General features: G+C 46.6%; 1 protein-coding gene and 2 long non-coding RNA genes across 8 annotated transcripts in view; 1 reads left to right on the forward strand and 2 right to left on the reverse strand.

Annotated features, from left to right (window-relative positions):
- The window catches only part of LOC131514279 (uncharacterized), a 1,086-nt gene extending 618 nt beyond the window's left edge, over positions 1-468 (reverse strand). Inside the window, exon 1 of the long non-coding RNA XR_009263008.1 lies at positions 84-468. This is a non-coding gene — a long non-coding RNA (uncharacterized LOC131514279). The remainder of the gene's footprint in view (positions 1-83) is intronic.
- The window catches only part of CAPN11 (calpain 11), an 18,146-nt gene extending 15,345 nt beyond the window's left edge, over positions 1-2,801 (forward strand). For 2 of the 3 annotated variants that reach the window (XM_058734102.1, XM_058734103.1), the window contains exons 13-21: positions 104-143; positions 242-310; positions 393-450; positions 591-655; positions 929-997; positions 1,460-1,538; positions 1,635-1,677; positions 2,222-2,280; positions 2,371-2,801. In XM_058734102.1, the coding sequence (XP_058590085.1) occupies positions 104-143; positions 242-310; positions 393-450; positions 591-655; positions 929-997; positions 1,460-1,538; positions 1,635-1,677; positions 2,222-2,280; positions 2,371-2,795 (907 nt within the window). In that variant the 3' untranslated portion in view covers positions 2,796-2,801. Of the gene's footprint in view, positions 1-103; positions 144-241; positions 311-392; positions 451-590; positions 656-928; positions 998-1,459; positions 1,539-1,634; positions 1,752-2,221; positions 2,281-2,370 lie in introns of all 3 variants that reach the window. The other variant, XM_058734104.1, reaches the window with a different exon arrangement.
- LOC131514277 (uncharacterized) lies at positions 2,795-23,919 on the reverse strand. 4 transcript variants are annotated; one of them, XR_009263004.1, is made up of 4 exons: positions 23,296-23,914; positions 20,582-20,676; positions 17,205-17,308; positions 2,795-4,236 (listed from the first exon to the last, which is right to left on the reverse strand). It is a non-coding gene; the product is annotated as an uncharacterized LOC131514277 (long non-coding RNA). The 4 variants fall into 4 exon arrangements; XR_009263005.1 differs by lacking the exon at positions 2,795-4,236 and adding an exon at positions 9,089-9,815 and having other exon boundaries at positions 23,296-23,918; XR_009263007.1 differs by lacking the exon at positions 2,795-4,236 and adding an exon at positions 14,670-16,077 and having other exon boundaries at positions 23,296-23,919.
- Between the last annotated feature and the right edge of the window lie 1,470 nt (positions 23,920-25,389).

Consider the following 25,389-nt stretch of genomic DNA (forward strand, 5'->3'; position numbering starts at 1 on the left):
ATGCTGCTTCAGATACACGACACGATCTCCCCACAAGCACCCCACTAAATTCCCTGTCTCCCTGATCCCGCATAACCATGAACCTTCCTTCACTTTTGCGCAGGGAACTGGATGAAGCCAACTGTGCTGAGCTACTCCAGGAGGTGAGGGGAGGCTGTGGGGTCGAGGGACCAGAGGAAGCATCTGAGGAGTGTGAAGGAACTTTCTTCACTGGGTCTCTTTCCCACTCCTTTCCCTCCAGGAGAAGTTCTGTGAGAATGACGTAGACCAGGACTTCATACATTTGTTTGGGATAGTGGCAGGAGGAGAGGTGCGAGGCCGAGGGCTGGGCACCCAAAGCAGGTGGATGGGGGGAACGTGCCAGAGCTGGGATTTATGGTCGCCCTTCTTAGGACAAGGAGATAGGCATGTATGAGCTACAGAAGCTGCTCAACAAGGTGGTCACCAAACGTGAGTCTTCCACCCCACCCCCCCATCCTGCCACTCACAACCCTTCTCCCGCAGCTTGCACCCACCCTGGGCCACTCCCTGCATCCCCTGCGATGCCCCACTCACTCCTTCTCTCTTCCTGCCCCTTCTCTCCCTCACAGTCAGAAACTTCAGGACCCAGGGCTTCGGCCTGGATGTGTGCCGCTGTATGGTCAACCTCATGGATGTATCTTCTTGTCCAGTGCTCTCCCACCCCTCACCCCTACCCCCAAGCCTGGCCCCCCGGTGACCATCGCTCTGGCCAGTCATGCCCTCCTTCCTGCCGGGGATTAGGCTCTGAGGTAGCAAAAGATGCCAGTTTTTCTGGCTGTTACCATAGTGACCACACAAGATCCCCGGGTCTCATGTCTCCCACTCAGCGAGCCCCTCTGCTTCCCTGGCCCCAAGATGCCCTCTTCACTCCCTCTTCTGGCATCCTTGACTACCACCCCCTCCCCAGAAAGATGGCTCTGGCAAGCTGGGGCTTCTGGAGTTCCAGATCCTGTGGAAAAAAATCAAGAAATGGACGGTAAAAAACACTGAAGGAGCAGTTTATGGCGGGGAGAAAGGGAGGTCCTCAAGAGTGATGGGGATTAGTAAGGACGATGCTAGAACCTGGAGCCCCTGACTAGACACACACACACACACACACACACACACACACACACACAGAGGACAGGATCTGTTGGAGTGTTGGTGCATTAGCTAGTCAGATTAACAACCAGTATAGTCCAGGCATCACCAGTTTAAAGGACTGGTGCAGAGGGCCCAGTTGGGAGTGGGTCTTTCAGACCCCTGACTCCGGTCCTAGCCCCCTCCCCTTGCCAGAGGCCCCCTACAGTCACTAGATGACAGGAATATTGGGCACTCAGGGCAGGGGCCAGGGTAGGCAGCGCTGGGGTCTTGGGTAGTCCTTGTAGGTTAACTCTACTGAAGTATTTCATTATTTCCACCACCGTGCTATGCACACCCCCTCTGTCTATCCCTTCAGGACATCTTCCGAGAGTGTGACGAGGACAACTCAGGCAGCTTGAACTCCTATGAGATGCGCTTGGCAATTGAGAAAGCAGGTTAGCAGGGGGTCAGGGGAGAGGGTCTGGGGGCAGTGAGGGAGGACGCGGTGGCCAGGGGGCTGGACTCCCCCGCCGCACTCCTCTCTCTCCCAGGCATCAAGCTGAATAACAAGGTGATGCAGGTGCTGGTGGCCAGGTATGCAAACGATAACCTGATCGTGGATTTTGACAGCTTCATCAGTTGCTTCCTGAGGCTCAAGGCCATGTTCAGTGAGTCAGTCATCTGCCCACTCCCCACCGTGGGTGGGGGACCACTGGCCGCCTCCCACACACCCACATGAGGAGCCCTGCTCCCAAACCATCCCCCTCTTTAGGGCACAGATGGTCTGGGTTCAAATCCCAGCCCCACCGCTTGTTGGCTGTGTGCCTTGAGCAAGGCGCTTTATCTCTCTGTGCCTCCGTCCTCTGTTCTCATCTATAATATGTGGGCAGTAACAGTATTGCCCTCATAGGACGGAGCCACAGAACATATGAGTTTCACGCGTGGCGACGCTCTGTGTGTGGCTCATGGCGAGGCTTGGAGTTGTTATCATTAATTCCTTCCTGGGCTGAGGGTTAGCCTGGAGGCAGCAAGGGACAGCTTCTGATGCCCTTTCTGACCTCCTGCTTCTTTGGGATTGGGTCTCGCAGACCGCAGACTCGGCTCTCAAACCCCTTCCCTTGCCTCCTCTCCCAAACAGCATACTTTCTATCCATGGACCCCAAGAACACTGGCTATATTCGCTTGAATCTGAACCAGGTACTCACGGCTCCCCCTGCCCTCTGCTCCCCCAGCCATCCTGCCCCACCCTCCCTACCGGCCTTGGATCTGCTTCTCTCCTCCCCACAGTGGCTGCAGACAACCATGTGGGGATAGGGGAGCCCCAAGAGCCCGGCTCCCACCACCACCACTGCGGGGCTCCGGGCTCAGGGGCAGGGCACTCCTTACTGCTCTCGGCTCTGCATTCCCTGCCAATGGAGCGGGCTCCAGGTAGTGGCACCTGGGCCCCTTACTCCAGCACCAGGCCATCCATTGCCCACCCCCCCAGCCCAAAGTGTTTCTCTTTTTCCCCAGCCAGCTTCTGGTGGCTGGATTTCCCCCAGTCTCTCTCCCTTTCTGAGTATATTCTACTGAAGATTAAGTGCCACTTCCCCAGTGGCTGTGGAGGCTCTCCACACTTTCCTGCTCACACGTACCCACTGCCTACCTCTCCAAGCTTGGGCCCTCCTCTCTCTCCCTCACTTGAGGGCATTGTTATAATAAACAGCCATTGACACTGGCTTCTGTGTCTCTGTGCTTCTATGCCAAGAAAATTCTGGCAGGGGTGGAAGTCACTTCCCCAGCACCAAAGAGGGGCTCCAGGAGCTCTCAGTTAGAGTGATCTCACCCCTACTTCCAGGGAGGCATGTGTGACTGTTACAAAAACTAGAGGGCGCTGTTGACATTTATGGGCAGTACCAGAGCCGCTAAAGGCACAACAGTCCCTCCCCGAGGACCCGTACAGACGTGGTACCAAGGAGCAGCATCTGAGGAGAGGGCATTGGGCAAAGTTAGGGGCCCTTGGGACGCCAGCCTCCTCTCTCGTCCCCTCCCCCAACCTGGGGTCTCCAAAGGTGGCATTGCAGGTGTCTCAAAGGTCAAAAATCTGGCACCCATGAGAGCCAGCCGGTCACAGAAATGAAGTGACCCTCCTGGGTGTGAGGCGGGGAGGGGTGAAGATTGTGGCAACAGATGAGCTCCTTCCTGCGTGAAACGTGCTCTGATTCAAATCATTTGTGTTGTTAGACACTTGCTACTGCTGAGCCACTGCCCTCACAGGAAGGCTCAAGGGACCCTTGACCTGTTCTTGACCTTGGAGTCTCTGCCCCAGGTGCCCTCTCCCCTAGTCTCCAGCCTCTTGCTGCAGCGAGAAGTCCAGACCATCTGCAGCAGCCCCTCAGCTGCACATCGCCCATCCTTCCAGATCTTTCCCTGGCTTCCCCTCTGGTCTCTCTGGGCTGGACACCCGGGCCTGTGCATGTGAGCTCTTTAACCTCTTGGACAGAGGCAGCTTCCAAATCCCTTTAGCTTAGGGACCTGTCCACCTTACATGCCTCTAGATCCTTCTTGTGTCTGTGTGCCCTTTCGTCCTGTCTTCCCGGCTGGTGGCTGATTTCAAGTTCCTTCCTACAGCAGTGGTCCGTGGTGGCTCCCTTCCATTTGCACGACACCCACCCACCCCTCTTATGCTTAGTGGGGGGCTGGATTTCCAATCTCCCCTGCCGCCTGTCTCCTTTGTGGCCTCAAAGACTAAACTAAGTAAGCCGCCCTCTCCCTCCCTGCCGCCCCCGCTCTTCCCAGGAATCATTTCCGCCAGCCACCTCCCTCTTCCTCCTCCTGCCCTCTGCAAGCCTTGTCTAAGAGAAAGTCACACTCTCTTGAAGAACCTCTTAAAGACCAGTAGTTCCTCCACACCACTTTCTGCCTCCTTTTTTCCACAGAGCTGCTCTCTAAGGTTCCTGGGGGGCAGGGCAGGGATCGTTCGGGGAAGCCCCAAAACTAGCAGGTCCTTTGAGCTTTAGAGAGGCCCTGCGCAGTCCCACTGGGTTCTGGGAAGCCCGGCAAGACGCTGACCCCACCTGTTGTTCCTTGCCCTGGTGCAAGATGCCGCCAACTTCTGTCTGGGTGGCTTCGGGGCAAGTTATTTTACTTCTCTGGAAGTCCCCTTTTTCTCACCTGTGGGTTAGGGATGTGAAATAACAAAAATTTATCTGAGTAACTGAAAAGATCAAATTGGCTTGACTGAACAATTCATGAATCGGGCAGCATCCCACTTAGCGAACAGAAAAAAGCTCTGTCCAGCTGTAGAAACAGGTTTGTAAGGGCAGGGGGTGGGGTAGCGGAAGGAAATTATTAGCAAAGAGTGTATTGTTTTAGGTAAGGTCACCTCCCTAAGGGGGAACAGAAGGAGTCTATCCGTAAATGTTCTAGTGCTGCAGGTAATCCCAGGTTGACTGGTTAAGGGTCACATCCCTAGGAGGGTTAAAACTACAGTTAGGTTAGGTATGAAGTCTTGGTTTCCTGGTATGGGGCCTTGACATAAGTGACTCCATGATCCATGTGGGGCCTGGGGATTTTCTTTTCTTTTTAGCAATTTCTTTTTTTTTCTTTTCTTTCTTTCTTTTTTTTTTTTTTAAGAAAGGGAAAGAGTGCACAAGCAGAGAAGGGCAGAGGGAGAGAGAGAGAGAGAGAGGGATTGACTTACAGAGAGAATCTTAAGCAGGTTCCATGCTGAGCGTGGAGCCCAGCTTGGGGCTCGATCCCACGACCCTGGGATCATAACCCAAGCTGAAATCAAGAGTCAGATCCTCGACCTACTGAGCCACCCCAGTGCCCCTCTTTTTAGACATTTCTCCTTTTTGATTCGATTCTAAGCTTAACTGAGAGACGTGATCAAAATTTAAGACATTCCGTGACTAAGGTAGTCACAAGTTACAACTTCAGGTTCACGGGGTTTTTTTTTAAAGTCATCTCTAGGGGCACCTGGGTGGCTCAGTCGGTTGGACATCCGACTTCGGCCCAGGTCATGATCTCACGGTTGGGGGGTTCATGCCCCACGTCGGGCTCTGTGCTGACAGCTCAGAGCCTGGAGCCTGCTTTGGATTCTGTGTCCCCCTCTCTCTCTGCCCCTTCCCTACTCGCACTCTCTCTCTGTCTCTCAAAAATAAATAAACATTGAAAAAAAATTTTTTTAAATAAATAAAGTAATCTCGATACCCAACGTGGGGTTCAAACTCACAACCCTGACATCAACAGTGGCATGTTCCATGGCATGGATATCATGCCTGCCAGGAGCCCCAAGGTTCACCATTTTTAAGTCAGTTCATCCTCTTTGCTCTTTTTCTGACGGTCCAGTCTTCAGGAGATCGTGCACTTGGTGAAGTACAGCTGTGAACACGCATTTAAAGCTTTTGAGAGAGTACAAGGCACCATGGAGATTATCGTGATGAGCACAAACAGGATAATCCCCAATGTCTGCCGCGCACTTCAGAGCCATGGTCTCCAAGACCCAAATAAGTCAAAGTAAGACTCTGCTGAAGGAGTCACTGTTTTAAGCCCTGTGGCTAGGGCAGCGAGCTCGTGCAACTGAGTTTCAGCCTCCCCAGAAGTGTTAATCCAGGTACAGCGGATGGCATTGGCCACAGCACAGACACCTCCTTGCTCAGCTAAAAGATAATCAGGGCTATCCTGTTATCGAGGACAGCTTTACTGCAGAGTTTAAGGATCTTTCTTGGCCAGCTATTGTCTGAGTGACAGATTCTACAATATCTTTAAGAGTTAAGGACAGGTTTCTGATCATATTCTTATCTATATTTCCTCCTAACCAGGTAAGTATGGCTCTGCTAAAGGAAGCAAACCCTGAGTTGTGAATCCCTCCTGATAGGTCTTTTCTTTATTCCTTTCTTTCTTTTCTTTCTTCCTTTTCTTCCTTTTCCTTTCTTTCATTTCTTTCTTTCCTTCTCTCTCCTTCTTTCTTTCTTTCTTTCTTTCTTTCTTTCTTTCTTTCTTTCTTTCCTTCTCTCTCTTCTTTCCTTCTTTCTTTCTTTCTTTTAAATGTTTTATTTTAGAGAGAAAGTGAGCGGGGGAAAGGGGCAGAGGAAGAGAGAGAGAGAGAGAGAGACGATCTCAAGCAGGGTCTACGCTCGGCACTCAGCACAGAACCTGATGCAGGGCTCCATCCCACGATCCAGCTGAAATCTGATCTGAGCTGAAATCTGAGATCTGAGATCTGAGGTGAAATCAAGAGTCAGATGCACAGGATGCCTACCTGACTCAGTCAGTTGGGTGTCTGACTTCGGCCCAGGTCATGATCTCGCGGTTCACAAGTTCGAGCCCTGCGTCGGGCTCTGGGCTGACAGCTCGGAACCTGGAGCCTGCTTCAGATTCTGTGTCTCCCTCTCTCTCTGCCCTTCCCCTGCACAAGCTCTTCTCTATTTCTGTCTCAAAAAATAAATATAAACAGGGGCACCTGGGTGGCTCAGTCGGTTGAGCGTCCAACTTCGATTCAGGTCATGATCTCGCGGTTTGTGAGTTTGAGCCCTGCATCAGGCTCTGCACTGACAGTGCGGAGCCTGCTTGGAGTTCTCTCTCTCTCCCTCTCTCTGCCCCTCTCCCATGGTCTTGCTCTCAAGATAAATAAATAAACTTGAAAAAAATAAAATTAAAAAAAAAGAAAAAAAATACATAAATACACAAATAAAAATATTAAAAAAAAAAAAAAAGAGTTGGACGCTCAACTGACTGAGCCACCCAGGCACCCCTGGTAGGGTGCCTTTTCTAACTAACTCAATGATGTAAATCCAGGGGAGTCAACCAGTGAGATGTCTTATTTCACTTGTGACAAGTTGGGGACACAGTGAGATAACCTAAGAAGCATTGCCCGGCTGTGCACTGATGGGGAGAACAAAGACCAAAGGAAATGAAGATAAAATTCAATTTCCTTATATCCTGCAGCCCATTGACAAATACTTGAGGCCGGCAGAGTGTGACATTCCTCCAGGAATGTCTTGTTATATTTTTTAAAAAGATTTTATTTTGAAGTAATCTCTACATCCAATGTGGTGTTTGAACTCACAACCCCGAGATGGCGAGTGGAATGTCACCTCTCCACCCACTGAGCCAACCAAGCGCCCCCACAACTGTCTTAACGCTAATGCCTTGCTAGAGGGAAAAACGGACTTAGTCGACAATAGCTAGGCCTCCAGGATCCTGTGAGTCTTCTTTAACATAAGAAAATCCTTCTGGATGTGGAGGTTCCTTAAAAAATTAAAAATAGACCTACCCTATGACCCAGCAATAGCACCGCTAGGAATTTACCCAAGGGATACAGGAGTGCTGATGCATAGGGGCACTTGTACCCCAATGTTTATAGCAGCACTCTCAACAATAGCCAAATTATGGAAAGAGCCTAAATGTCCATCAACTGATGAATGGATAAAGAAATTGTGGTTTACTGTGCCACAGTAGAATACTACTTGGCAATGAGAAAGAATGAAATCCGGCCTTTTGTAGCAACGTGGATGGAACTGGAGAGTGTTATGCTAAGTGAAATAAGTCATACAGAGAAAGACAGATACCATATGTTTTCACTCTTATGTGGATCCTGAGAAACTTAACAGAAACCCATGGGGGAGGGGAAGGGAAAAAAAAAAAAAGAGGTTAGAGTGGGATAGAGCCAAAGCATAAGAGACTCTTAAAAACTGAGAACAAACTGAGGGTTGATGGGGGGTGGGAGGGAGAGGAGGGTGGGTGATGGGTATTGAGGAGGGCACCTTCTGGGATGAGCACTGGGTGTTGTATGGAAACCAATTTGACAATAAACTTCATATATTAAAAAAAATGCAACAGGGGCGCCTGGGTGGCTCCATCGGTTAAGCATCCGACTTCGGCTCAGGTCATGATCTCGCAGTCCGTGAGTTCGAGCCCCGCGTCGGGCTCTGTGCTGACAGCTCAGAGCCTGGAGCCTGTTTCAGATTCTGTGTCTCCCTCTCTCTCTGACCCTCCCCTGTTCATGCTCTGTCTCTCTCTCTCTCAAAAATAAATAAACGTTAAAAAAAAAAATTAAAGGGGCGCCTGGGTGGCTCAGTCGGTTAAGCGTCCGACTTCGGCTCAGGTCATGATCTCACGGTTCGTGGGTTCGAGCCCCGCGTCGGGCTCTGTGCTGACAGCTCAGAGCCTGGAGCCTGTTTCAGATTCTGTGTCTCCTTCTCTCTGTGACCCTCCCTCGTTCATGCTCTGTCTCTCTCTGTCTCAAAAATAAATAAACATTAAAAAAAATTTTTTTTTTTTAAATTAAAAAAAAAAATGCAACAGTATATACCAGGCATTGTGTTACACCCTAAATATATAAAATAAAGCAAGAGCAGATTTTTTTTTTTTAATTTATTTTTGGGACAGAGAGAGACAGAGCATGAACGGGGGAGGGGCAGAGAGAGAGGGAGACACAGAATCGGAAACAGGCTCCAGGCTCCGAGCCATCAGCCCAGAGCCTGACGCGGGGCTCGAACTCACGGACCGCGAGATCGTGACCTGGCTGAAGTCGGACGCTTAACCGACTGCGCCACCCAGGCGCCCCGAGAGCAGATTTAATTTAAAAAAAAAAAAAAAGAAAAGAAAAGAAAAGAAAAGAAAATCCTTCTGGAAACTTCCTTTGTTTCTTCCGCCCCTCCCCACTTAACCCCACTTAAAATGTATCTAACCAATCACTCCTCACAATCCTGGTGCAGCTCTTTCTGCCCATAGATCCTGTCTCTGGGCTTTAATAAAAATCACGTTTTGGGGCGCCTGGGTGGTGCAGTCGGTTAAGCGTCCGACTTCAGCCAGGTCACGATCTCGCGGTCCGTGAGTTCGAGCCCCGCGTCAGGCTCTGGGCTGATGGCTCGGAGCCTGGAGCCTGTTTCCGATTCTGTGTCTCCCTCTCTCTCTGCCCCTCCCCCGTTCATGCTCTGTCTCTCTCTGTCCCAAAAATAAATAAAAAACGTTGAAAAAAAATTAAAAAAAATTAAAATTAAAATTAAAAAAAACCACATTTTTTTTTTTGCATCAAAACCGTCTCAAGAATTCTTTCTTGACTGTTAGTTCCCGAACCCCACTTCAAATCATATCTTGCACCAGCTCTCTAGACATTTGTAGACCCAAGGAGAGTGATGACCACCAAAGACAAAGGACAAACCCCATCCGGTCACAAACCACTTCCACTAAGGTGGCGCTGTGAATGTGGACAGATAGGAGTTTGGGATGACGAATCCAGCAGGCCGAAAGGCAAAGGTTATCCCCCTTCACACCAATGAGGGGGGTCATCTTTCCAGGCCAGTGCCATTGTGAAAGAAAGAAAAAAGAAAGGGTTTCGTATCAGTTAAAGTGTGAGGTCTCACGATCTGGCCTCTTGGATGTCTCCAGCACTTGCACAGGATCAGATGCCAGGGGGAGCCTTCTCCAGCTCCAAGGTGCACATCCAAGGTTTAAGGCGCTGTGGTTTGGCTGCCATCTGACTAGTGAGGAGGGCCTGCTATAGTCCCTTCCAGGGAGATTCAAGAGCAGGCTTTGTTCTCACCAGTCCAGTTGTATGATCGGAAAGTTACCAGAAATCTGTATTCTACGGGCTCCGGTGTGGCTCAGTCAGTAGAGCATGTGACTCTCAATTTTGGCTAAGGTCGGGATCTCGCAATGTGTGAGTTCGATGGTACTTGGCAGACTCCTTTCCGTGAATTTCTCTGAAGATGAAACTCGCTTACAGGAAGCTTCTATAAAAGTATCTGAGTAAAACAATAACTGCTGTAAATGATAAAGGACTTAAACATGACCTGGGTAAAAAGATCTGATGAGAGTTCATTGTAATGCAATTGACAAAGAAACTTGGGTATTCTTGCGACATACATTTTAAGACAGTAATTAGAATTACAAGTGCCGACATTATATTAGGACACATCAGATTGCCAGGAATTTTACAAGTTTTCCAGAACATGTATATGAAAGAGCGGACTTACGCCGGCCGACTCCATCTTGTTCTGTGTCCTCCACCTTGAGTGACTATGTCCCGACATGGCCCCCTTTCCAGGAAAATCGCAGAAACCTCAGACCACGCCTCCTCCCCTTGAGTAATCTCTCGCTCACCCGTTCAAACTTCCCGATCAAAACCAGTCCAGCAACCTGCCTAACGGGACTCCGACCCTTCCCCAGCCAATTGGCTGAGGCCACCACCCTTCCCCAGCCAATCGGCTGAGGCCACAACCATTACCTCACCAACTGCCCCTAGACTCTTATAAAACCTTTGTGCTTTTGAAACTCACTGGCTCTCTCCAGCATCTCACCGCTGTGTCGGTATAGGTTGGGGATTGAGCTGGAGCTAGCTCGAATAAAGGCTGTTTGCTTTTGCATCGGACCCAGCTCCCTGGTGGTCTTTGGGGATCGTGAATTCTGGGCATAACATATACAGGCATAATATAAAGAAGGCTTAGTACCAATGTAGTTTGACGTGTTGGGGTTCGAAGCCAATGGCCAAGAAAGAATTCTTTTCGTTAATGTTTGTTTGTTTGTTTGTTTTAAACGTTTATTTATTTATTGAGAAGGAGAGAGAGATTGAGAGTATGAGCCCAGTAGGGGCAGAGAGAGAGGGGAGAGAGAATCCCAAGCAGGGTCTGCACTATCCTTGTAGAGCCTGATGTGGGGCTTGAACTCATGACACATGAGATCATGACCTGAGCCGAGATCTAGAGTTGGACATTTAACCTCTGAGCTACCCAGGTGCCCAAATGTTTATTTACTTTGGAGAAGAGGGGAGAGGAGCAGGGACAGAGAGGGACAGAGGATCCAAAGCGGTACGGGGCTCGAGCTTGTGAACCATGAGATCGTGACCTGCGCCGAAGTTGGACACTTAACCTACTGAGCCACCCAGGCGCCCCAAGAAAGAATTCTTGAGAAGTCTTTGGTGCAAAAGGGTGGCTTTCTTAAAGCACAGGGACAGGACCTCTGGGCAGAAAGAGTTGCACTGGGATTGTGAGGAGTGACTAATTCGATAGTTGGGAGCTGGGGGAGGTAAAAGCAAGGGGGAAGTTTCCAAAAGGACTTTCATGTGCTAAGAAGACCCACAAGATCCTGGAGGCCTAGCTATTGTCAAGCTAAGGTTGTTTTTCCCTCTGGCAAAGCATTAACAATAAGATAGTTGGGAGTTCCTGGAAGAATGTTATTCTCTGCCTGCCTCAAGTATTTGTCATTGGGCAGCTGGTTATAAGGAAACTGAATTTTATCTGCATTTCCTTTGCCTTTTGTTTCCCACATCAGTATTATTTCTTATTTGACAATGCTCCCCGTGTAATTTAATATATCAGATAAGCCTAATTAAGTTCGATATCTCCCTTTTTATAAGGAGAGAGAACAAATCCTTTGAGATGTTCCGGGAAACGTCTGGAATAACTCAAAGGTAGTTCAAGGTCAAAAAGACTATTTAGGATTTGATTTGGGGGAAGCTCATCAAAAATATCAAAAAGGTTGGGGCACCTGGGTGGCTCAGTCAGTTAGGCACCCGACTCTTGATTGCGGCTCAGGTCATGATCTCACGGTCCTGAGCGTAGAGCCTGCTTAAGATTCTCTCCCTCCCTCTGTCCCTCCTCCTCTCATGCTCACCCACTTTCTCTCTCAAAATCAATCAATCAAAAAGGTTTTAAAACACTTGGGCAAATAGAATCATGGGTCACTTTCACAATACTTAGTTATCCATTTAACCAAAGCAAGAAGTAAAGACTTTGCAAGCAAATACAGAAAGGTAAAATAGTTATTAAAAATTTCAACTCTTTTAGCATTAAAAAGATTCAAGGTTTTTTTTTTTTTCCTAAGTAATCAGAGACTCAATAAAGGCAAGCATACAATCTTTGCATTTCTAGGCAGATTACATTAAAGGTGAAGAAAAACCTTTGTTTATAATGTCTTCTTAAGAACAGGTCAAGTAATCTCTACATCCAATGTGGGGCTTAAACCCATGACCCCAAGATCAAGAGTCACATGCTCTTCCCACTGAGCTGACCAGATGCCCTGAGAAAACTTTGTCCTTTTGACAGCAAGAAAAGCTAACTTCTAATTTTGCAGCTGTTTACTTTTGATACTAAAGCTCATTTTTTTAAATGTTTATTTATTTTAGAGAGAGCAGGGGGAGGGTCAGAGAGAGGGAGACAGAGGATCCAGAATGGGCTCTGCGCTGACAGCAGAAAGCCTGATTCGGGGCTTGAACTCATGAACCGTGAGATCATGACCTGAGCTGAAGTCAGGTGCTTAACCACCTGAGCCACCCAGGCACCCCTAAATTTCATTTTTAAATAAGTTCATTTTAATCTTAGCCAATTTGATCACATATTAAAATTCCTTTTGAAAATTTCCTTTTCCACAAATCTTCTACAACTCTGTCTGTTTTACCTTCAGATTTTGTCCTCTATTTTCCTCTTTAAGTACCCCTATTTTAAAACAAAATTACTATATTACAAAAAGTAATGCGAGAACAGGATGTGTGCTTTCAGTAAAAGAAGTTAATGGAAATGCATTTTTGTAGACAGAAATATAGTAATTTTGTAATATTATCTTTTTTTTTAAATTTTTTTTTAACGTTTATTTATTTTTGGGACAGAGAGAGACAGAGCATGAACAGGGGAGGGGCAGAGAGAGAGGGAGACACAGAATCTGAAGCAGGCTCCAGGCTCCCAGCTGTCAGCCCAGAGCCCGATGCAGGGCTCAAACTCACAGACCACAAGATCATGACTTCAGCCGAAGTTGAACACTTAACCGACTGAGCCACCTGGGAGCCTCAGAATATGCTTTTTTATAGAAAATTTCTCACCATGGCATAAACCATGTTTATTAATAGAGACAATTATTTTTAGCTTGTCTGTAAAAGGAAGCAAAAAAAAAAAAAAAGGAGAAGCCTGTGTTCAGTAATTAATGTTTCAGCATTTTATCTTATTTGGAAATGATCTAGATATTCTTTGAATTTAACTTAACTCATCACTTGGCAAAACTTTAAGATTTCAGGTTACCAAAAAGACTTGAGGAAGGGGTGTCTGCCTGGCTCAGTCGGTAGGCTATGCAAATCTTGTTCTCAGGGTCAAGCCCCAAGCTGGGTGTGGAGCCTACTTTGAAAACAAAACAAAAAAGATGTTTAAAAGATTTCAGGAAATTTTTTTTTTTTTTTTTAAGTAATCTCTTCTCCCAATGTGGGGCTCGAACTCACAACCCTGAGATCAAGAGTCACATGCTCTTCCGACAGAGCCAGCCAGGCGCCCCGTGAGGAAATTATTTTAAAAGTTTACCTAAGATTTTTTTTATCTTATTTATATCTACTCAATTTATTTTTTGTTAACAATTATGTTTAGATTACCCACCAAAACTTCATGAGACATTAGATAAAATCAACTATTGTTCCAAGGTATTTTTCTTGTTGACAAATTTTGTAACAGAGATAACGTGACCTTCCTCGATTAGCAAACCAGGGTAGGATAAAAGTATTATATTTAATGCTAATAACTTCAAAGACATGTTTATTTTAATTAAACTAACAACCTTAAACTAGCTTTAATACTAAAATATCTTCCCAGAGCATGTGAACCTGAAAAGCACTTGGATTAGCTTCTATTATACTTCTGAAATTTAGAAATATTTCATTTATAAGTGTTTATTTTTAAGCCAGTTAAATAGAAGCCTTCGCAAATTAACTCTAGCAATTCCACACAGAAGTAGAAAATGTCACCTATCTACAATAAACATATAAACAGAGACTTTACAATTATCGTTTTAAAATTTTTAGCCACGAGACAGGCATGAAAATACAAAACCCACTAGTTTATAAAAGAACAGTTAGATCCAAACTTTTTCTGGCAGATGAAATAAGTTCAGGTGACTTGCTCAGATTGCTAAAGATTTTTCTACTAATATTTGTGGAAGAAAACATATGACTTTTCATTCGTCTAAGTTTCTTTTTTTTAACATTTATTTTTGAGAGAGAGAGAGAGACAGAGCAACCAGGGGGAGGGGCAGAGAAAGAGGGAGACAGAGGATCTGAAGCGGGCTCTGTGCTGACTGCAGAGAGCCCAATGCAGGGCTTGAACTCACAAACTGCGAGATCATGACCTGAGCCGAAGCCAGACATTTAACTGACTGAACCACCCAAGCGCCCCCATTCATGTAAATTTCAAATGGCCTGTGGTGCCTGGGTGGCTCAGTCAGTTGAGCTTCTGACTCTTGATTTTGGCTCAGGTCGTGATCTTATGGTTGTGGGATCAAGCCCCTCATCAGGCTCCAAGCTGACTATGGAACCTGCTTAAGATTCTCTCTCTCTCTCTCTCTCTCTCTCTCTCTCTCTCTCTCCAGATGGCTGTCTCTCAAATAAAAAAGTTTTTTTAATTAAATTAAAAAACTTCTAATTGCCTTTCTCCCTTTCATTCTACTTCTGGTAAGAATTACTTTAGGCAAAATAAGTGAAGGGAATTAAAACATACAGACTTCTAGAATTAAGACATTATTAATTTCTAAAAAAAATTTTTTTAATGTTTATTTAGTATTGAGAGACAGAGAGAGACAGAACATGAGCAAGGGAGGGACACAGAGTGAGGGAGACACAGAATTGGAAGCAGGCTCCAAGCTCTGAGCTGTCAGCACAGAGCCCAACGTGGGGCTCGAACCCACAAACTGCGAGATCATGACCTGAGCTGAAGTCGGATGCTTAACCGACTGAGCCACCTAGGCACCCCAAGACATTATTAAAATTTTTTTTTAAAGAGGGGGAAAGAATGGCTTTCCTGAAGTTTGTACTTTTAATATTTTTATCTCAAAGTCCCAGGAAGAGAATGCAAATTCCTCCAAGAAGGACTTTGGCTTTGTAAAGTCAATCATTTACAAGCCGCTTGAGATAGGGGAGGTTTGGGAATTAGTAAAGAAATAGGTGAACTTTGAATTGCCTTTAGAGCTGCAAGTCTAGTTTTGTAAAGATTTGTAAGATAAGGACAGTTGCCTTTAATCCCTCTTCTGAAGAACTGGGCTGTAGCCTTGAATGTGGAGGACTGACATATCCACCCACCTATGGTGAAATGTTTGTTAGTTTCTTTCTTCGTGGGTACATTTCACTGACAGGAAACAGCCTTCTAGCCAGCTTCCATCAGTTTTTCCAGGATCCCATACTAAGGTTCTGAGTGGGGCTTAAAGTGGAGAGAGTATAGCTCTGATATTTACTAGAATTTGGCAAGGCTTTGTTTGGCTTTTAATTTTAGTTTTCCTTTGGCTGTCTCAGGGAACAATGTAGCAGCTTACCAGAAGATTTCCACAGAGTAGCATCAGCTCTGGGAGAGGCTTAAGGGGGTTAGGGGGGGCTCCTTTGACAACAGATATGGTGATGTCTGTAAAGTGATTAAACCCGTGGGCTTTTGTCTCCAGTCATGTAGTGTAAAGGCAATTCAGACAGAGGATAACTAGAAGGAATCTTTGAGTAAAGGATAGAGGGAGGGGGAGGCAGTAAGAATTAGGACAGTCTCACAGTCGTTTGTATTACTTCTGTGTCTTTGTAATTTTTTATCAGCTTTTTTGCACCGAAAGTTTCAATAAAGCTGGTTTTGCAATTTTGAAGCCTTTGTTTTTACGTGTACTTCTTAAATGATCTTATCTGATTGGAACATTCTTCCTAATGGCCACTGTAATTCCCCTGAGGGCTGGTAAAGGAGTTTAACCTACATTTCTGTCCAGCCAGATCTAGCTGTAAATGAAGTACAACTCACTTTGGCCTTATTTTGGGGATCGCCACCTGACGTTTATGAAGCCAAGTTCCTCAGAACGCAAATCAAGCTTAGTGAGATTTTGCCATTTGTGAAAATATCTATAGCTTCCAGAATCGAAGTTCTTAGACATAAAATAAGCAGGTGCGCTGGAAGGTGGTACACTTGACTCTGTAAGAATTAAGGATCCCATCTTTATTATTTATATACTTACTTTTATTGTTTGTTTGTTTTTTTCATTAAGCTTCTGGGTTTCTCGAAGCCAGATTAATACCTAAGAAAGATGCACGTGGAATTGGGTTTGTGTGGTGTTTCAGTGTTTCACCTCATTGCACAGAAATTGTCTCTTTTTTTAAATGTTTATTTACTTGTTTATTTATTATTTATTTTGAGATAGAGAGTGGGGGAGGGGCAGAGACAGAGGAGAGAGAGAGAATCTCCAGCCGACTCCGCGCGTCAGCACGGAGCCCACTGCGGGACTCGAACCCACAAACCATGAGATCATGACTGGAGACAAAATCAAGAGCTGGATGCTTAGCTGACTGAGCCACTCAGGCACCCTAAATGTTTCTTTATTTTTGAGAGAGAGAGATGGGGGGGGGAGGGGGAGGGGGTGGGGGGGGCGGGAGAGGATCTGAAGCAGGCTCTGTGCTGACAGCAGAGAGCCTGACACGGGACTCAAACTCACCAACCCTGAGATTGTGACCTGAGCCAAAGTCGGACACTTAACAGACGGAGCCACCCAGATGCCCCGCGTGAAAATTTTCTTGAGGTTGGTAGATGACTTAGTGTCAATCTAACCCATTCTGTGGCCAACTTATCCTAACATTGGCGTCTTTGAGTCAGGTGGCACTCTTCACACTCTAACAACTCTTAAATGCTTGACCCATGCCCACCAATTTTTATGGCTTTTTGGCTTCCAAGATCCCCATCAGCAATTACACCTTACCTTGTGGGTACACTAACAGAAAGCCACAGAAACCAAGGAAACCGACCGTGGCCGCAGCAGTACCCAAAGAACTAGGGGCTGGGGAAAGGACAACCCGACCTCAAAGAATGGGGACTGCAGACTGATTCCATACAAATGGAGAAACACAGCTGCCACCAGCAGCTCCCCGCGTGGAATCTGAGGACAGAACCAAGAACGAGGGTTTAGAAGTCACTGCGGACCAGCCCATAGAAGACTGCACACTGCCAGCAATTCCAGTGTGGACTCCACAGGCAGACCTCAGTCTCCCTCTCGGGCGAGCAGTTCCAAACCACTGGGAACTGAAGACTGAACCAAGGGCTCCAGCCTCAGCTTGCCAACTCAAACTGACCCACTAAGCCCTGGACCGGGAAGCCAGTTAGATCAGGAACTCATCGCAAAGAAAGCCCGGTTCCCAACTGAGAGGGACTTACCCACAGCCCTGGGAAACGGTGAGAAAGACAGTGAACTCAAAAAGGGGTTCGCAGCTACCACGCCTATCCACAGTCTTCTTTGGGGTCTGCCGCGGCCGCCAAATCTGTTAAACAACCAAAATTCAACTGAGTGGTTGGAAAGATCGAACTGGCTTTATTGAATAATTTATGAATCAGGCAGCGTCCCACCCAGCAAACAGAAAAAAGCTCCGTCCAGCTGTAGAAAAAGAAAGGTTTGCAAAGGCAGAGAGGAAGCGGGAAAGGGAAATTATTAGCAGTGTATTGTTTCAGGCAAAGGGAACGGAAGCAGTCTATCTGTACATTTCCTAGCGCTGCCCAAGAAATTCCAGGTTGACTGATTAAAGGTCACATTCCTGGGAGGGGTTGAAACTGCAGTTAAGTCAGGTATTAGTCTTGGTTTGCTGATGTGGGGCATTAACCTAAGTGACTCCATGAGGGGCCCGTGGTTTTCTTTTTAACAGGGGTGCCCCTGGCTACCTCTCAGGGCGTGTCGGGTGGACAACAGGGATCAAAGTGTGCTCAGTGCTTGATGAGCAGTGAGCGCTCCCCGGGGGGTAAACTCATCATCATCATCACATTTAGATGAAGGAGCCCCACCTGTAGTTTGTGTGCCGACCAATCAGAGGGAGTGTCATTCACCTAGATGGTGTGGTGCACGCCCAGAGTTGCACCACATGGCGGCTGCCTAGCATTCGAGAAGTGAAATGAATTAGCATACATGTGATAAATGCATCTAATGAACACACGCGTCTAACACATACGCAAGCGTGCATGCGTCACATTCTCCCACATCCAGACTCTGAAACAGAAGTGCCCCCCCAGCTACAGCCAGGCCTGTCTGGCCTGCCCCCTGCCAAATCTGCATCCCGCCCCCTGTTTCTCCAGTCCCTTTGGACTTGATCCCAGCTCAACTTCATTTGCCTGCTCTCTCAGCCTAATGCCCTGGAAGGTCATTCCCACTTTGTCCTTGCTGTCTCTCAAGGATCTGTAACTACACTTTCTGATCTTCTCCCCTGGCCTTCATTGTGGCTAGCTTCCTCTGTGCACGGAACCGGGTGGTAGGGTTTGGCTGGGGAAGGGCCCTGGCCCGTGCTGCCTGCAACCTGCACAGCTCAGGCTGGGTGACCTTGATCGAGGCCATGTGGCAATCTAGATTTCACATCTTGATGACTAACTGCCATTTTCTGCAGCTGCTGCCCCCATTTCCTTCAGGCCCCCCTCCACGGCTTCCAGTTTTTCTGCAAGGATGAGGCCACATGAGAGGAACCCCCTCAGCCCGACTTCTCCAGTCCCTCAGAATAGCACCATAGCTTTGTCTTCTGGTTTCTGAGAAAGCGGGGTCTAAAGTGGGCCAGAAATCTTGCCGTTTGCAACAACATGGATGGGCTTTGAGGGCATTATACTGAGTAAAATAAGTCAGGCAAAGACAGACAAATATGTATGATCTCACTTATGTGTAGAATCTTAAAAAAACAAAAAACAAAACAAAGCCAAAAGCAAAAAATCTAACTCATACATATAAAGAACAGATTGGTGGGGATGGGAGTGTGTGCAAAATGGGTGAAGAGGGTCAAAAGGTATAAATTTCCAGTTATAAAATAAATATGTCATGGGGATGTAATGTACAGCTTTGTGACTATAGTTAATAATACGGTTGTATGTTTGAAAGTTGTTAGGAGAATAGTTCTTTTTTTTTTTTTTAAGATTTCATTTTTAACTAATCTCTACACCCAACGTGGGGCAAAGTCACAACACTAAGATCGAGAGTCAGATGTTGCACTTGCTGAGCCATCCAGGTGCCCTGCCCAAAGAGTTCTTAAAAGTTCTCAACACAAGAAAAAAAAAAATGGAATCATATTTGTATGTAAACTAATATAATGTTTATAATGTATATAAACTAATATAATATAACGTCATAGGTCAATTATTTCTCAATTTAAAAAATAGAATGTGCTAGAAAAACTATGGACTACCACATAACAGGAGCAGTGGACTGGGCACCACACAGCCACGGCTATAAGATTCTGAAAATACGCTGAGTGGAAAACAGTAAAGCAAAATGAACACGGTAACTTTTTTGTACATTTTTTAAATGATGGTTTCAACAGAATATAAACTTTCCCATCTTAACCATTAAAAAAATTTTTTTTCTTAACATGTATTCAATTTTGAAAGACGAAGAGAGACAGAACATGAGCAGGGGTGGGACAGAGAGAGAGGGAGACATAGGATCCGAAGCAGGATCCAGACTCTGAGCCGTCAGCACGGAGCCAGATGTGGAGCTCGAACTCACAAACCGTTGAGATCATGACCTGAGCCGAAACCAAGAGTCGGATGTTTAACTGACTGAGCCACCCAGGTGCCCCCAAACATATTTTATTTCTCTACCCTCTTTGCACAAAAGGTAACCTGGTATACTCATCAGTCTGCACCCTCCTTTTTTTCTTAATTTTTTTTTTAATGTTTATTTATTTTTGACAGAGAGACAGAGCATGAGTGGGGGAGGGACAGAGAAAGAGGGAGACCCAGAATCCGAAGCAGGCTCCAGGCTGTCAGCTGTCAGCACGGAGCCCGACGCGGAGCCCAAACTCACAGACCTCGAGATCATGACCTGAGCCGAAGTCGGACACACAACTGACTGAGTCACCCAGGTGCCCCTACACTCTCCTTTTTTCTAAAAAAAAAAAATTATTATCTTGGGAATATTACAGATAAGCCAGGAAAAGAGGCTAGATGATCCATGTGGTCATAGATCAGACTTGGAGATATCAGTATGAATTCACGTTTAGCTTAACATAGATACAGATGATTACATACAATATATTTATAGATATGTGTGTATACTGGGGTCAGTATACACACACGCATTTCCTTCCTCTGCAGGCTGAGAGGGCCCAAAGCAACAACACTCCAGTAGCAATGAGCACACCAAGTGCCCAGTACTTGGTTTCTAATACCATTCACCAATAAACAGAACTGGGGCTTGTGGGAGAAATGTCTGATTCTAGGGCTGGTGCAGGAAAGGTATAAGATGAGTCCAACGCGTCTTGTGCCAGAAAGTAAGGAAATGCTCAAAATAATGGCAAAAACAAAGAACACAACGATGAGAGTACGTCAAAGGTGGAGCGTGATTGCCCACCCCTTAAGTGTGGGCAGCACCTAGTGACTTCCTTCCAAGGAGGGCAGTATGAAAAGTGGGAGGAAAGAGTAACTTAATGGTAGAGAAACCTGACAAACACAACTTCAGGCAGCTGATCAAGGTCAGCGTCAACAGGAATGGCTTTTTACTTCTTTGGTTTCTTTCCCCCCAACCCCAACACTCCAGTCTAATCATGAGAAAAACAGACAAATCTCACCTGAGGGACATTTTGCAAAACACCTGCCCAGGATTCCTCAAAACTGTCAAGGTCACCAAAACAAAGAAAGTCTGAGACACAGAGCCAGGAGGAACCTAAGGAGAAAAAGACAACTAAGTGTCATGTGGTCTCCTGGATGGGACCCTGGCACAGAAAAGGGACACTGGGTAAAAGCTAGGGAAATCTGAATAAAGTATGGGTTTCAGTTAATACTAATGTTATCAATATCAGTTCCTTAATTGTACCGAACGTACTATCCTAAGGTCAGATGCTAATTATAGGGGGAATTGGGTGTGGGGGATACAGAAATAGTCTGTACTATCTTCACAATTTCTCTGTAAATGTAAAACTATTCTCAAATAAATAGGTGGGGCGCCTGAGTGGCTCAGTCAGTTAAGTGTCCGACTTCGGCTCAAGTCATGATCTCACTGTTCGCGAATCGAGCCCCACATCAAGCTTGCTGCTGTCAACGCAGAGCCCAGATCCTCTGTCTCCCTCTCTCTCTGCCCCTCCCCCTCAAAGATAAATAATAAAATAAACTTTAAAAAATAGTGTATTTTTTAAAGTAATTAAAATAGATACCTTGGATATATTTTTCTATTGGTGCACAGAGAGCTTCTGTATGATTTTTTTATAGCGGCATAGGATCTCACTATGTAGTGAAGTCTTGACATTGACTTTGTCTGTTCTTTCCTGACAGTTGTTCCCAATCTTCAACTATTATAATCAATGCTACAATGAATGACACCACACGTGGCGTTTCATATAATGCAGATATTTCTAGAAGATACATTTCTAAAAGTGGGATATTAAGTTAAAAAGTATATACATCAGGGGCGCCTGGGTGGCTCAGTTGGTTAAGCATCCGACTTCGGCTCAGGTCATGATTGGGAGGTCCGTGATTTCGAGCCCCACTTCGGGCTCTGTGCTGATGGCTCAGACCCTGGAGCATGCTTTGGATTCGGTGTCTCCCTCTCTGTCTATACCCCTTCCCCATTCATGCTTTGTCTGTCTCTGAAAAATGAATAAATCTTAAAAACAAAAATTTAAAAAAAGCATATACATCAGTAATTCATTATATATATTAAGCTCCCTCCATATCGGGGGAATTTATACTGCCACCAGCAATATAAGAGAGTGCATATCTCCCCACATCAACACGGTATGTGGTAAAACTTTTACATATCTCTAATCTGGTAGAAACAAAATTGTTTCTCAGTGTCCTCATAATTTGCATTTTTCTTATTGCAAGTTGAAACTGAGCTAAGACTCCCGTTTTGCTTGCATTTCATTTTCAGTGAGCTGCCTCTGTATATTCTTTGTCCATTTTTATACTAGGCTTTTGTGTTTTTCCTTATACAAGTCTAGGAGCTATTTATATTTTAGGAAGATTTGTCTTTGTTCTGCCGTAGGGGCTGCGAATATTTCCCTTCGTTTGTCATTTGTCTTTCCACTGGTTTTTTTTCCCTAATGTTTATTTATTTACCTTTGAGAGAGAGACAGACAGACAGACAGAGAGACAGAGCGTGAGAGGCAGAGGGGCAGAGAGAGCCAGAGACACAGAATCTAAAGCAACTCCAGGCTCTGAGCTGTCAGTACAGAGCCCGACCCAGAGCTTGAATTTGTGAACCACAAGATCATAACCTGAGCTGAACTCGGACGCTTAACTGACTGAGCCACCCAGGCACCCCTCCACTGGGTTTTAATGCCTGCCACACGGACCCCACTCCTCCCTTTCACTGCAGCAGAACTGCTTTCCTCAGGCCACCTGTCCCCTCTCAGAGCCACGTCCCAAAACCCCTCTAGTTCCTCATTCGTCCTGGTGACATTTGACCTCTTGGTGACATCTGGCTCTATAAAGACTCTTATTGTAAATAACATTTATTGTTTCCTTTGACTTCTGGGATTACATATTCTTTTTTTTTTATGTTTGTTTATTTTTGAGAGAAAGACAGCATGCGTGTGCAGGAGGGACAGAGAGAGAGAGAGAGAGAGAGAGAGAGAGAGAGAGAGAGAGAATCCCAAGCAAGCTCTGAGCTATCAGTGCGAAGCCAGGGGTGGGGCTCCAACCAAGAGATTGGTACCTGAGCGGAAGGTGGATGCTTAGCCGACTGAGCCACCCAGACGCCCCCCAGGATTACAAATTCTCATTAGAACATGGAAAATAGAGGAAAGCACACAGAAGAAAACCAAAATTCACCTTTCAGCCTACATCCCAGGATAACCACTTCCTGTTTCTCAATGCCTTTGTGTGTTTGTATCTGTGGGTGCATTTATTTACAAAATAAATTTCTTTTTTTCTTTTCTTTTCTTTTTTTTTTTTTTTTTTGGCAATTTCTCAAATCTCCCTTTTGGGAGTCTATCGCTGCACTTTCACACCCCTCGCATTTCTCCTTGCGTTTATTCTGTCTCCACAGGCAGGTCCGCCGGAGGTGCCCCTCCTGCCCATCGCCTCTGCAGCCTCATTCTCTCGCCCAACGCGCCACATTTCTCCCACGCTGCCCGAGGTTAACCGCTGCACACGCTCCTGCCAGAGACGTGAGCCTCTAGGTCCCGTGGGTCTTGCAGAAGCACCTTCACCTTGTTGGAAACTTGGCTTCCTCAACCCGTCCCCCAGAGTGGGTCTGCTGTCCCTCTTTCCCTTAGTGGCACCAGCTAGTCAGAACCACCCGGACTCGCCCAAGCACTGTTTCCAGCCCCCGCCTCGCGCGCACCGGACATTTCCTGAATTCACCCCGCTGTTTGACCTCCGTCTTGGCTCAGGCTCTTCCTCATCTGGATTCTGTTCCTCCTCCCTGCAGCAGGGTCGCCCTCTGCCCCCAGCGCACCTTCGGCCTCTGCCTTCTCTTCCTGTTTCCTCTCCGAACCCCCGCCCTCGCCTAGACCTCAAGTGGCTTCAAGCTCGGCCAGTCTTGTGGGAGGCCTTCTAAGAGAACTTCCACGCCTGCTCCCCAGGCCATGCTGGCCAGGCGCCCTGGACTCCTCAGGCGCCAGGCACTTTTCTCTGGCAGCACAATCGTCTCTCCTTATTGTAATTTCCTGTTTACTCCTCTGGGTGCCTTACTGACAGCCGGTGGCAGGGCTGTCTTTCACTGACTTATTTCAAGGTATTTCAAGGGCCTTTGCAGGAACGCTAACTATGTTTGTTGAGGAGGGAAATGAATGGGCGTCCTAGCTAACGTGCTCACTCCCTATTTCGAACGTCCAAAGCTCTCCACCAAGGACGCCTCTTGTGGGGCCAAGCTGGCCGTGCGGGGAATTAGAACCCTCCTGGGTCTGAGGTGCAAACTTCTCTACCTCGACTGTCTTCCCCGCACCCTCTTCCGACTGTCACCGAGGTCCTCTCTGAACCTCAGTTTTTTTCATCTGTCTAGGGAAGAGAACACTCCAGGGAAAATTATAAGGACCGATGAATATGAGATGCGGGTACATTATTAAAAAAACAAGAGTGCTATCATTCACTGAGCATGTTCTCTATACCAGGCGCCGTTCTGATATCTAACCAGTAGTAGAAGCCTTTTCATTCTAAATTGGCTCCATTTCACAGAAAGGTAAACTGAGGCCCAGAGCCGTTAATGACTTATTTGCCTAAGATTCCTCAAGGGAGGCAGAAGGGCTGGGATTTGAACCCTGAGCGGAGCCTATTTGCTTAACCACCACCCCATATCGTGTCCCTATTAAATAATATATATTAGTATCACTCGGTCTGAAAGCCGCCCTCTTCGGATAAAACTGGACCCAATCACACAACCATCCTCTCCTGGAATGATTCTAACTCTAATGGGAATTCTGTAGGTGGATTTTTGTGTAGATATCTATCTATCTATCTCAAGGATGGAAACGTGTTTAAAATGTAGCTCTTTACAAAAGAACCATGCCCATATTTTCTGTTCTGTGACGTTTGTGTGATCAGATTCAAACAGAATCGACCCTTCGGTTGAATGACACAGAGTTTAACTACATCTATTTTGCCATAACTCACGTGGATTTACCTTCAGTGGCATTGGAGATGTGCATTCCCCAAACCCAGCCTTCCAGGTCTTCCAAGAACCTTTAGGCTGGGTTTCCAGTGCCTTCCCTCCTATTTTCAGAATTCCCTCACTGAGAGAGCTGGGTGCAAGGGAGAGGAAGGAAGTGGGTGGGGCTCTCCTCTTGGATTCACAGAGGACAGGAGGAAATAAAGAGAGGTCTGGTGGCCCTCTGGGTCTGTGGCTCAGGGCACAGGCTTTGCTCCCCTGGAATGCCATGGGGGGGCGTGGCAAGGTCACCTCCACGTTGTTGGGTTCCCCTGACCTGTCTCCTGTGCCTGTCCTATTGCTTCATCCCTGGCACAAAGCACCAATTCCTGCCTAAGGGAGCCAGAGAAGGAAGGGAGGGCAGAAAGGGGCCATTTCTGGACACCCAAGGAGAGACTGAGTGTAGAAAGAAGGACACCCCCGGAGAACAGCCAGAAGCAAGAGGCACTCCCAGCACCATGCTCCCTACTGCCAGCCCACACTGCCTTTTACTTCTTGGGGTCCAGAAACTTGTGGGGAGGCAGGGAGAGAAAGAGAGGAAAAAAAATGCTGGGGGCCTGGGTGGTTCCTTTGGTTAAATTTCCGACTCTTGATTTCATCTCAGGTCATGATCTCACAGTTTCATGGGTTCGAGCCCCGTGTCGGCCTCTGCCGACAGACCCTGCTTGGGATTCTCCCTCTCTCCCTCTCTTTCTGCCTCTCCCCTGCTCACACTCTATCTGTGTCTCTCAAAATAAATAAATAAACTTAAAAAGAGAGAGAGAGAGAAAGGTGAAGAGCGTTAGGGAAATC

This window comes from Neofelis nebulosa, chromosome 6 (assembly GCF_028018385.1).
Source record: "Neofelis nebulosa isolate mNeoNeb1 chromosome 6, mNeoNeb1.pri, whole genome shotgun sequence".
NCBI classification, from domain to species: Eukaryota; Metazoa; Chordata; class Mammalia; order Carnivora; family Felidae; genus Neofelis; species Neofelis nebulosa.